General features: G+C 42.4%; 1 protein-coding gene across 3 annotated transcripts in view; it reads left to right on the forward strand.

The window, feature by feature from the left end:
* Positions 1–12869, forward strand: part of LOC142101351 (uncharacterized) — a 189884-nt gene that overhangs the window by 132612 nt on the left and 44403 nt on the right. For all 3 annotated transcript variants that reach the window (XR_012678984.1, XM_075185776.1, XM_075185777.1), the window contains 14 exons: positions 284–391; positions 2980–3033; positions 3702–3755; positions 5165–5209; positions 6344–6397; positions 6798–6842; positions 8026–8079; positions 8552–8596; positions 9086–9139; positions 9810–9854; positions 10007–10060; positions 11285–11329; positions 12407–12460; positions 12550–12657. Coding sequence is in view for 2 of the 3 variants with exons in the window: in XM_075185776.1 (XP_075041877.1) it covers positions 284–391; positions 2980–3033; positions 3702–3755; positions 5165–5209; positions 6344–6397; positions 6798–6842; positions 8026–8079; positions 8552–8596; positions 9086–9139; positions 9810–9854; positions 10007–10060; positions 11285–11329; positions 12407–12460; positions 12550–12657 (819 nt within the window). In the remaining variant the exon portion in view is untranslated. The remainder of the gene's footprint in view (positions 1–283; positions 392–2979; positions 3034–3701; positions 3756–5164; positions 5210–6343; positions 6398–6797; positions 6843–8025; positions 8080–8551; positions 8597–9085; positions 9140–9809; positions 9855–10006; positions 10061–11284; positions 11330–12406; positions 12461–12549; positions 12658–12869) is intronic.

A 12869-nucleotide genomic window follows, 5' to 3' on the forward strand; every position in this document is an offset into this window, starting at 1 on the left:
TGAAGGGCAGAGGGGTGCCAGTAATAGGGTTCTCCGGGTGATATCCGGACCACCTTGCATTCGTCCAGGGGCTGCCAAATTTCAGCTCAGGGTGGGGAGAGACGCGGCTCAGCAGCCTATCAGGAACATTTTAAAGGAAGAAAAACCAGCCCAAGGTAGCCCATTATGGGACCAGCCCAGGGGGCAGATGCCCCCCCTGCCCAGCCCAGCCCCTCTCCACCTTGTTTATTAGTGTATCTCATGCAGTCATTTCTGTGTTGATGGTATATATATCTGCACACAGGGCTTGTCAGGGCCACCGGGGATACAAGGAGCAGCCGGACTTCCTGGGCAGGACGGAGCCCCTGGATTAGATGCTAAACCAGGATCCCCGGGAACACCAGGAGCTAAGGTGAGATTCTCCCCATCCAGAGAGGAGTCAGCTGCTCTGACCGTCCCCACAGGTCACTGAAGTCCCCCAAAACACAAAATATTGTCTGCAGGTGGTGCAGTGATTTACCCTTCATTCATACCTGGTAGAATTATCTCACAATACAGTTTGTAGGTTATAGTAGAAGAGTCAGTACGATCACATTAAGTACATTGGTTACGTTCCCTGTAATCCGCTGACATGTTCAGCTGACTAGGAAGTGAGCAAATGTTACTTCTGTTGTAGTCACCTCATCTCCTGCTCAACCAAGATGGTCTTAGTCTGGTAGCCAATCACATCATCACAATGTTCACAGCCAATCAGATCATAGGAGAATGGTCACAGCTGCAGGAGTGATGTGTTAGTGAGGACAGGGCAGCATGTGACATGATGTGAGGAGGGGAATGGAGGCAGCAGGAAGTCACAGACTGAGAGTTATATAGTGGAAGGAGCAGGGTCCCCAGCAGCACAGAGTATATCAGGAGATGAGTAATGTGTTAGTGAGGACAGGGCTGCATGTGACGGGGGCAGTGACATGATGTGAGGAGGGGAATGGAGGCAGCAGGAAGTCACAGACTGAGAGTTATATAGTGGAAGGAGCAGGGTCCCCCAGCAGCACAGAGTATATCAGGAGATGAGTGATGTGTTAGTGAGGACAGGGCTGCATGTGACAGGGGCAGTGACATGATGTGAGGAGGGGAATGGAGGCAGCAGGAAGCCACAGACTGAGAGTTATCTAGTGGAAGGAGCAGGGTCCCCCAGCAGCACAGAGTATATCAGGAGATGAGTGATGTGTTAGTGAGGACAGGGCTGCATGTGACAGGGGCAGTGACATGATGTGAGGAGGGGAATGGAGGCAGCAGGAAGTCACAGACTGAGAGTTATATAGTGGAAGGAGCAGGGTCCCCCAGCAGCACAGAGTATATCAGGAGATGAGTGATGTGTTAGTGAGGACAGGGCTGCATGTGACAGGGGCAGTGACATGATGTGAGGAGGGGAATGGAGGCAGCAGGAAGCCACAGACTGAGAGTTATCTAGTGGAAGGAGCAGGGTCCCCCAGCAGCACAGAGTATATCAGGAGATGAGTGATGTGTTAGTGAGGACAGGGCTGCATGTGACAGGGGCAGTGACATGATGTGAGGAGGGGAATGGAGGCAGCAGGAAGCCACAGACTGAGAGTTATATAGTGGAAGGAGCAGGGTCCCCCAGCAGCACAGAGTATATCAGGAGATGAGTGATGTGTTAGTGAGGACAGGGATGCATGTGACAGGGGCAGTGACATGATGTGAGGAGGGGAATGGAGGCAGCAGGAAGCCACAGACTGAGAGTTATATAGTGGGAGGAGCAGGGTCCCCCAGCAGCACAGAGTATATCAGGAGATGAGTGATGTGTTAGTGAGGACAGGGATGCATGTGACAGGGGCAGTGACATGATGTGAGGAGGGGAATGGAGGCAGCAGGAAGCCACAGACTGAGAGTTATATAGTGGAAGGAGCAGGGTCCCCCAGCAGCACAGAGTATATCAGGAGATGAGTGATGTGTTAGTAAGGAGAGGGCTGCATGTGACAGGGGCAGTGACATGATGTGAGGAGGGGAATGGAGGCAGCAGGAAGCCACAGACTGAGAGTTATATAGTGGGAGGAGCAGGGGTCCCCAGCAGCACAGAGTATATCAGGAGATGAGTGATGTGTTAGTGAGGACAGGGCTGCATGTGACAGGGGCATTGACATGATGTGAGGAGGGGAATGGAGGCAGCAGGAAGCCACAGACTGAGAGTTATATAGTGGATGGAGCAGGGTCCCCAGCAGCACAGAGTATATCAGGAGATGAGTGATGTGTTAGTGAGGACAGGGGCAGTAACATGATGTGAGGAGGGGAATGGAGGCAGCAGGAAGCCACAGACTGAGAGTTATATAGTGGGAGGAGCAGGGTCCCCAGCAGCACAGAGTATATCAGGAGATGAGTGATGTGTTAGTGAGGACAGGGCTGCATGTGACAGGGGCATTGACATGATGTGAGGAGGGGAATGGAGGCAGCAGGAAGCTACAGACTGAGTGATGTGATGCTGCTATAAAACTGGGTACACACTTACACAATCATCCTGCAGATCACACAATAAACGACCGTTTGGTCAGATATCACATTAGTGTGTACACTCCCACCATCATGTTTTATTATACTAAAACACATCATATCTGTTGATTTGGTTTTCTAAACTTCCTAAAATTAATGACCAACGATGGAACGATGTCGGGTAATATGGCAGTGTGTACGCACTCACCACCAGCAGCGTGGGCAGATATCTGTACAGTGTACAGAGTCACCATCTTCTCAGCAGATGGTTATGAGAGATGAAGATCACAGATCTGACAGTAAATCGTGTAGATGTGTACACAGGAATCTGCTGCTCATCGGGACTTTCAGTCGTTGGTGAAATCATTACATAAATCTCTTCTGAAGTCAGATTACATAGGTGTGAACCCAGCTTAAGACTGATGCAGGAAGTAGTGACAAATACACCTTTGTATGAAGCAAAGTTCATGTATTCAACTTGTTATGTTCTCTTCCCAGGGGATGCTGGGATTTAAAGGGGATCAAGGACCTCTCGGGGAAAAGGGGGAAGAAGTGAGTCCTTAAATGTATTTTTTTTTACTGTTTCTTTTGGAACCACATTAGCAGTGTACATGAGTTTATAAGTGTATGAATAGTTCAGCAGCATATTACACTAGGTACAAACTTCAAACAAGCATTATAAAGTAATATAATATGTGTTATTGCATTGAGAATAAAAGAGAAAAGAAGGGTGCAAATATGTGCGGGAGATAGAGGAAACATTTAGGATGGAGCTGTGATTTTATGTTCTATGAGGGGGGTGAATGGGGGGGAATCAAGGTGGAGGGGGGGGGGTGCTCGGGGGCCTTTAAAGTATTTTTGAATGAATTATGTAAGCTTGGTACAATGTCACAAGATATAACTTGGCACAATCATCATGGATCTCTATGTACTTATCAGGCTTATTTCAGGCTCGTCTCTGAGACTGTTGTATTACAGAAATAATTAGATGTCAGCTGGTCAGTGATAGGCTCCAGCCGCTGGCAGTGCCCAGCATGCACTCAGCTGCCAAATGAGGGGGGCACTTTTTTTATAACTAGTTCTTGCGCTGCCTGGTTAGAAGTCAGAACTGTTGGTGTAAGCTGTGATGGGCTTTCTCTGACCCAACAAAGCCGGGTGTCGTGTTGTGTTACTGTGTAATATACCGCTGTACTGAAGACCCCTCTGCCCACCTGTTATAGGGTTTTCTCGGAGCTCCTGGACCCTGTGGGGAGAATGGTATCAAAGGAAGAAAGGTAACAACACTTAGAGGCTCACGTCCTTGTCATCATCATCACAGTCTGTATCCAATGAGGAATGAGGTGACTACACCTGTTCTCAAATAGGACCAGTGATAGGAGACGTAGGACTAGATCTACATTATGCCGGGAGAGGAAAATGGTTTTATGTTGAATTGATTTATTTATTTAGAGTTTGTGTTTTCCAAACGCCAATTTACAGTAAATAGTTATACAAATAGTTCATAAAGGACCTACGGGTATATTTACTAAACTGCGGGTTTGGAACAGTGGAGATGTTGCCTATAGCAACCAATCAGATTCTAGCTGTCATTTTGTACAATTTACTAAATAAATGATAGCTAGAATCTGATTGGTTTTTCCAACCCACCGGAAAACTCTCAGCTTGATACATTTACCCCCCTAGACTAAGTCCTGAGTCCTAGTTATGTCAGTATCGTATCGTCATAATGATTTAGGCCCTTAATGTGTAAAATAAGAAAAGGAAAATGTTTTACAAATAATAACTGTATTTTACATATATATATATATATGAACATATGAGTGGTATCATAAAACTTTGAAGAATAAAAGAGAAATGATGACAGTGGGATGACGAATATACTTTTTAAAGGAATATTGTTGTGATAATTACTTCTGTGAATCTGTTATTGATTAATCACACCTGGGTACTCTCCATACTAGCCAACTCTCCCGGAAAGTCCGGGAGACTCCCGAAATTTGGGTCAGTCTCCCGGGGGAGCTGGCATTTCTCCCGGATCCAAGATTTCACTGCGAATTGCGTTATTTTTGAAGCGATTCTCTGTAAATCACGCCATTTTGGAGGGCGGGAGGGGGCGAGGCAAGGCCAATCGCGTCCTCTTTGGCCCGCCCCCGCGACGTACAGCACGTTTTTGCGGGGGGTGAGGCCAAACGCGTCATTTTGGCCCCGCCCCCCGCAAAAAAGTGCTGTACGCCCCCCTCCCGCCCTCCAGTCATGCCCCCAACTCCCGGAAGCAAGTTTCCAGGAGTTGACAAGTATGGTACTCTCATGTCTGAGTGAGGTTCTGTGTTACTGCGTATTGTAGCCTAGCGAGTTCTTACATGCGCTATGGTAGTTTGGCAACTAGAGGCAGCATGGTATTGGAGTTCATAGCTGAGCTGCCAGCCTCTGACTGGCTGGGCATTCTGGCACTTGTAGTTCCAGAGCGGCCTGAGAGCCGTATGTTAGGGCCACAGATGGTTACATTAAAGTCAGGATAAGGCATTTAGATAAGATGAGGTGGGTGAATAGGAAGAGTGAGGTGTTATATGACAAGAACGGGACATATTATACAGGGGGGGGGTTGCTGTAACTCTGGAGAACAAAGATATTTAGTGCATTATTCCATTAACTCCACTAAATATTATCCTGTTTCTCATTTTAGGGAGTGAAGGGCGAACCAGGACCGCTCGGACATTTAGGGGTGCAGGTAAAGTCTCACCAAGATTTCTCATTTACATTTACTTCCTGATTTAGAGATCAATTCCATTTTAGGATAAGTATATCTTACCTACGCCCCTTCCCATCGTTAGTAATTGCTTAATGTATGGTTTAGGTAAGTAAGACAGCTCTTTAGTGGACTTCATTTTAAACGTCAGTAGATATTTGTCTTGTTTACCTGTCTAGCTGCAATAGTTGGTTAGATACACTCTGTACTAGAGTGTATCTAATTGTTACATGAGATCTTCTTATTGCACTGCCCCCACTTTTTGCTTATTCTGAAAACCAGATTGTGTTGGAAATATGAAAGACACAGACAGGGTGATACGACGACGGGTTCTGGTCCTCTGCAGGAGCTCGTACAGTACTTAGAAGAGGGTGACCGGTTCCTGAATCTCGGCTGGATACACTCTACTAGAGAGTGTAACTAACCAAGTATTGCAGCTAGTTAGGAAGCAACATTGAGAAATACAACATTTTTGGTCTACTGGATTTAAAAAGGGAAAAAACCCCAACACTGTCCACAGTTCTTGTTTCTTGGTATTGACGAGTAAGAAGTAAACTATTTATATGATAGGGAATAAATACTGTTCAATACATTATCTATAGGACCAGATAACCTAGAATACAGGTTGCACTATAGACAATACATTATCTATAGGACCAGATAACCTAGAATGCAGGTTGCACTATAGACAATACATTATCTATAGGACCAGATAACCTAGAATGCAGGTTGCACTATAGACAATACATTATCTATAGGACCAGATAACCTAGAATGCAGGTTGCACTATAGACAAGACATTATAACATTCACAAATATATATGTAAACGTTCCCAGACATTGACAGAACTTGCTTCACATTGTATTGACATTTGCAGTACAGCTGAGTATAAGCTGTTGTTCTCTGTTATCAGCGATCCTTCAATGAGGTTACTGATGGGAGGTCCACATTATAATCACAATTTTATCTTCATTTCTGATGGAAATCCTGAAGCATATATAACGTATCTTCTACTGTAAATTATAAGGACATTCAGTGACCATAGGAAAAGTGCAGAAAACAACATGTCAGGATCTCTTCCATTCTGTTCCCTTATTGGATATTTTTCTTTGCAGGGCCCCGCGGGTGTAAAAGGAGGGCCCGGTTCCCAAGGAGTCCCAGGAGCGATTGTAAGACGTGTAACCTGCTGCTTGGTGTACACTGAATAATAGACCTGTGTGATACAGTGTATCTAACCAACCCCCCCAAAAATGAACGCTTGCCTCTAGGTGTTGTTGCAGATTACGTTTAATTGGATGGATTTTGTTGCTGAAAAAATAACTGCACCATCTAGAGGCCGTTGGAAGGCACTGCACCAAATGAAATTGCCAGCAAATTAATATTGTTTCTTCAGTAATATTTAAGTCATTGCTTTTTTACATAGACCAACAAAACACACAAGTTTTAAAAAAGTGACACCTTCTTCTTTACATATATATGTAATTAGTGTGTATTTATTTAGAGCTTATCATTTTATTTCTATATTATTCTTATTATGGGTTTGTTAATTATTGTACTTTATTTATGCAGGGAGAAGTGGGGGTCACTGGTCCGCGCGGACCCCCGGGTCCGGAGGTGAGTGGTTCAGTCTTATATCCATTAGATCTTACCAGTAGGTAAATTATAATATCAGAGGCACATTGTATATATTTGTTACCAGCACTAAGATACAGGAAGTTTAATTTTTGATGTCATTAAAATTAAATGTTTATTTCTTAGTAAAATGTTCCTAATGGTTGGATATAGTGCTATATTGTACCAAGTGAAATATTAAAATGTTATATAGTGATTACAGATTTTGGAAATATAAGTAAAATAGATTAAAATTAGGAGGAAAGAAATAAAAAAAAGAGAATTTCAGGAGTGACGGTAGCTTGAGGTATATACTATCCATACAGTAATATATAATAAATAAAAGTATAGAGACTGCCAGGTACTGAACGGGGGATTATCCTTTATCTCCTAATCTTAATCTATCTCACTAATATTTCCAAATTCTTTAATGGGACAATGTAGCACTATATCAAACCATTAGGACTATTGTAATTCATTAAGAAATAAAAATTACATTTTTAGTGACAGCAAAGTTCAAAATTCTTGTGTCTTATTACTGGTAATAAATATATACAATGTGCCTCTGGTGTTAGAATGTTCTATTTCCTTTCCTGATTTATAAACTTTTCTAGGAGAGCACCTCAACTAATAAACATTTGGGATAGATTACCAGTAGAAAGTAAGTATATTGAAGATAGCTCTGGTGCGGATAATTTCCCTATATATAGAGTAGATAAATTATAGCTGAGAAATTTTGGGTCAAATTATATGTTAAATATTATTAATATTATTATTGAAGAATGAAATTGGGTAGATGTAAAGTAACGCAGTGCAGTCGTCCACCCTCTACCTCGTATGTATTTAGTTTAGTTTTTTGTGGGTTAATTTAAATAAATGTTAGGACGTTTTGCAATGTTATCAGTCCAACTTCCTCTAGATATTTGGGATGACCATTCTAATTGGAAGTACAGGATTTGCATTGTGATCTCAACAACCAAATCACTGTCCATGAACCATTGTGCACTAATCGCTCTCTGATCTGGTTGTATGTTGGTTGTGACAACCAGATTGTGTGTAGGAGATGTGTGCGAATCTTATGTCCTTATCATCTTTCAGTCTGAGGACCAGTCACTCGCCCCATTCAGAGAAATTATGTCAGTCAGGACTCTTCCCTGGTAATATAATCATTCTTATCTGTATATAGGGCGAACAAGGACAGCCCGGATTCCTGGGAACACAAGGGGTAAACGGATCGCAGGTGAGTATTCACTCTTATTATAGAGAGTGATGGTGGCAGCGGTGGGTTACTTGTATATATCTGTATACCGGGCTGATGATAGTTTCCTGCCTGACGCGGCAGATGTCAATAAAATGCCTCTTTCCGTTCATACTCTGTATATCCAACTTATTTTCTGTCTTCGGCAAAATTATGTATATCTGGTCCAGTGTATATGATCTCCGATATCATCCTAAAGTATAAACAACACCCACACAGGCTGGAGGAAGTCATTGTGTCCTCTGGACAATAGACAGAACTGTGTAACCTGTTATTTCACTAGGAATTAGTAACATCACCAAAGCAGAGTAGATCACATGAGACTTCTGTGTGCAGGGCTCAGATTGTATATTATCAGTATTTCCAGTGATTCTGTAATGACTCAAATGACCTCTTCTCTCCTCGTTGCTTCATCACCTATTCCTAACTCCCTCCTTGTCTTTCACCTCATTAGGGGGACGCAGGACCTCCGGGGGTCCCCGGCCACCCCGGACCTCGGGTATGTAACACTCTCAGTCGGTTGCTTGTTGACCAAATAAACTGCCCCTGCCTCTGATATAAATTACACTCATAGGAGGCTGTGATAGGTCATTACCCAGCCCTATCAGGGGCTCTGTAGGTCAGAGGGCCATGTTAGTCACCAGATAGCACAACGGAGATCAGAGCTCAACACATTCCAACATATTAGTGGGAAAATCAGGATAAAAGTAATCCCAGCTCACCGTCCAAAACCCTTGAAGCTTCGCACACTTTCCGATAGGTCACAGCTCTTTCAGGGTCCAAGAATAAGGACTGGTCTGCCAAAATCAGGACTATTGTGATGTGTGGTCCCAGGAGGTTACCCCAAATAAATGCTTTTTACTTTTGGGCTTGGTTTCACTCCAAAACTATGCGTACCCAAATATACTGATATAACTATGTACCCCAATACATTTATAGAACTATGTACTCCAATACAATGTAACAAGTTTACAATATTTTTACATAGGGACCACCGGGAATAGAAGGACTTTGTGGACCCCCTGGACTGAGGGGACCCCAGGTAAGGATGGATTACTACCACCCACCCCGTATATGCGGTATTGTGACAGCACGCGCCTGCTTGTGCTGAAATGATGAAGTTCTACAAGGACACACCGGGATGTGTGAGCCCAGATACCGCAGTACGCAGCGATGCAATGCTTGTCCGATGGGAGGAGTCTGGTGGATTGGGGGCGTTCCCTGCTGAGTGCGGATCAGACTCATGAGTGCCCCCAAATGCCAAGATAAGGCTTAGTTTTGAAAGATGAGATTATTTCAGTAACATAAAGGTATAAAGACGTATTTTGCACCTTATAGTTGCACTTATATGGGAAAGAGAGTTTTTCCTCAGAGAACAACGAGGATTGATTTTATAAGAACTGGCGAGTAGGCGCACAGACAAGTGCCATGAGAAAAAGTAGGCGCATTTGCACAAATTAAGAAACATTGCGGTAGTAGTAACAGAGTCACAGTGTAATCTGACATAATGTGTATATGTTAGGGAATTTAGACTGTAAGCCCAACGGGGCAGGGACTGATGTGAATGAGTTCTCTGTACAGCGCTACGGAATCAGTGGCGCTATATAAATAAATGGTGATGATGATGATGAAGGATCCCGCACTCACTTGTCCGCCGTCTCCTCATTCATCTGACGACATCATATCACGTCTAATGCTGCGCTCTGTTCTAGGGAGTGAGGGGATCCGATGGACCTCCAGGACAGAAAGGAGATACGGTAGGATCAGCAAACATCCTATGTGTGTATAACAACCTGTCTCTGTCTATATAGATAGATATATACTGTATATATATATAGAGAGAGAGAGAGAAGAGAGAGAGAGATATGTACCGTTGTTCTTCAATAGTCATATTATTTCCTTATTACAGGGAGAAGTGGGGCCTCCAGGTGTACGAGGGGAGAGAGGGTCAGAAGGGCCTATGGTAAGTTTTGAAGTTTCTCTCTTTACAAAAATTAGTTGATCAATATTTTAGGTACAGTATAGTAAGGTGTAATATGACGAGTGACAGCCAGGTGGCGTATACAGCGGCCGGTAGGTAGAGGGCTATCACCACTTTATAAAGACTAGCTGGCTCTTATAGCGGCAGAAGTTATTTGCCCATTTTGTGCGATTAATACAGAGAATTTATCTGGTAGGGTCAGGAAGGATCTCCCACTCCACCTGAGATTAATTTGACAGTTGCAACACTGGGAGGGTTGTTTTGCTTTCTCTGGATTATCTGTGAGGAGTTTGTATGTTCTCCCAGTGTTTGCGTAGGTTTCCTTCGGGTGCTCCGGTTTCCTCCCACACTCCAAAACATACTAGTAGGTTAATTGGCTGCTAACAAATTGACCCTAGTCTGTGTGTGTGTGTGTGTGTGTGTGTGTGTGTGTGCATGTATGTTAGGGAATTAGACTGTAAGCTCCAATGGGGCAGGGACTGATGTGAATGAGTTCTCTGTACAGCGCTGCGGAATCAGTGGCGCTATATAAATAAATGGTGATGATGATGGATTAGCTCAATTAAAATATATGAAATGTTGAGCTTATATAACCATGTAATTATGCAACACTATAGCTAGGTAACTATATCACTAAGCAACTATATAACTAATTAACACTATAGCTAGGTAACTAGATAACTATATAACTATGTAACTAGATAACTATATCACTAAGCAACTATATAACTATGTAACTATACAACACTATAACTATGTAACACTAACTAGGTAACTGTATCACTAAGTAACTATGTAACTATATAACACTAACTAGGTAACTGTATCACTAAGTAACTATGTAACTATATAACACTAGCTAGGTAACTGTATCACTAAGTAACTATGTAACTATATAACTAGGTGAAAGTGGAGGTGTTGCTCATAACAACCAATCAGATTCTAGCGATCATTTCCTAGACTGTACTGGATAATGACAGCTATAATCTGTTTGGTTTCTATGGGAATCGCCTCCAGTTTTCCTTTTTTAGAAGGTTGTCATACATTTACCCTGAAATATTCTTCATTATGCAAATTTTACCCCATAAGAAACTCTATATACATCTAATTTCTGTAGAAAACTTAATGATTAGCAATAGCTTAATGCAATTTTATTTTTTTTGTTATTTTTTTTTTTTTATGCTTGTTGTATATATTTGTTTGCAGGGATTAATTGGATGGCCGGGTGTAAAGGGACAGCCTGGAGAAAAGGTATATATAGTATATATATCATATACAGCGTGTTCCTGCATATAGGACAAGAGTCTTTGTGTCATCGGCCTTTGCAAAGAATTACTGTAAACATAAAATCAGTATTAAATGAGGAGACACAATAAATTTCCCCTTCAAAATGTAAACTTCAAAGTACTTTTACCCTCAGTGTTACGATCTCCACTCTGGGCATTGTAATTTTATATCTAATAGTGTCCATATAATACAGATTATATGTAGAATCAGAGGGAGGTATAATGGTGGGAATTGTGATCTGACAGAGATTGTACAGGACAAGGCCGCAATTTGTTTGCAGGAAATTGATGTATTTAACCATTTATACAGTTCCGATTAAATGTTTTACAATTTTATAGGAAGTACAGTAAGCGTACATGGGGTTAGAAGTGGGATGCAAGGTGTTATTGTTTTTAATATAGAACAGTACTTGGTACAGCATTAGTTATGTGTTTTGGAGAGTGCAGAGTATCCCTGTTTTCTTTGTATTATTGTGCACCTGTCAAAAACCCTGAGAGGAAGCAGCCATTCTGTGGGCTAAAGCAATGTTCATGAGGTTAGGTGGGACAGATCGTATGGAGAAAAACCAGCAGAATGTAGGCAGAGGTGTTATTATAATAAAGGGGGGCACTGAGAGGGTGTAGTGAGAGGATGGGGCAGAGAGAGAACAAGTGACAGAATGGGGGACGGGGGTAATATGACAGGGGGAGGACATTCAGAGGCATGTCTCAAAAATACAGCCACAGTAAATACTATAATGAAATATTGTTAGCTAAACTAATGTTGGGTTCCTTCTTTTTATTAAAACAAATTAACTAAATAAACATTATAGATCTCCATAAACCATTAAACCCACAGATATAAGTATCCACCTCACACCACTTTTACAATTGGATCAATAATAAATTAGTTGGCACAATATAGACATAAATATGAAAGTTATCGTTAAATTAAAAACCGGGATATGAATAAATAAAAGCAATAATATAAGAGGCACATATTGAGATGAGATCCTCATCCAATGGAAAGAACCATGTCTGTTATTAACGGTGATCTCCGCAGGGCCGGACTGCTGCCGATGGAGAGAAAGGAGATCCGGGTGTGAGGGGAGACAAGGTAAGAAATATTAATAGGGGGTGTATGTGTCATTAACCCCCTACCATCTCCAAAGCCTCCATCACTCATGTCTAATTTGTTTCTGTTAGGGATCTCCTGGACCCGGAGGCATTAAAGGTCCTCACGGGAATGATGGACAACCTGGTTTTGTCGGGTTTCCTGGCCCCAAAGGGCTTCTTGGCCCTGTTGGCACCATAGTAAGTATCATCACGTATTTGCTTCCAGAGACAGTGTTTATATTGGCCAATATTAAAGTAGAGATCTGAACTAAACCCTTCATTCTCTGGATAGATTAAATTATTGTCACCTAAAGTTACGAAGCTCAACCAAATAATAAACTTAGGCAAAGCAGCTCTTCTGGCAAATGCCACAGTTGCCAATTATCGAATCCGGGCCTGCTATAAAACCT

This window comes from Mixophyes fleayi, chromosome 9 (genome assembly GCF_038048845.1).
Source record: "Mixophyes fleayi isolate aMixFle1 chromosome 9, aMixFle1.hap1, whole genome shotgun sequence".
In the NCBI taxonomy this organism is placed as follows: Eukaryota; Metazoa; Chordata; class Amphibia; order Anura; family Limnodynastidae; genus Mixophyes; species Mixophyes fleayi.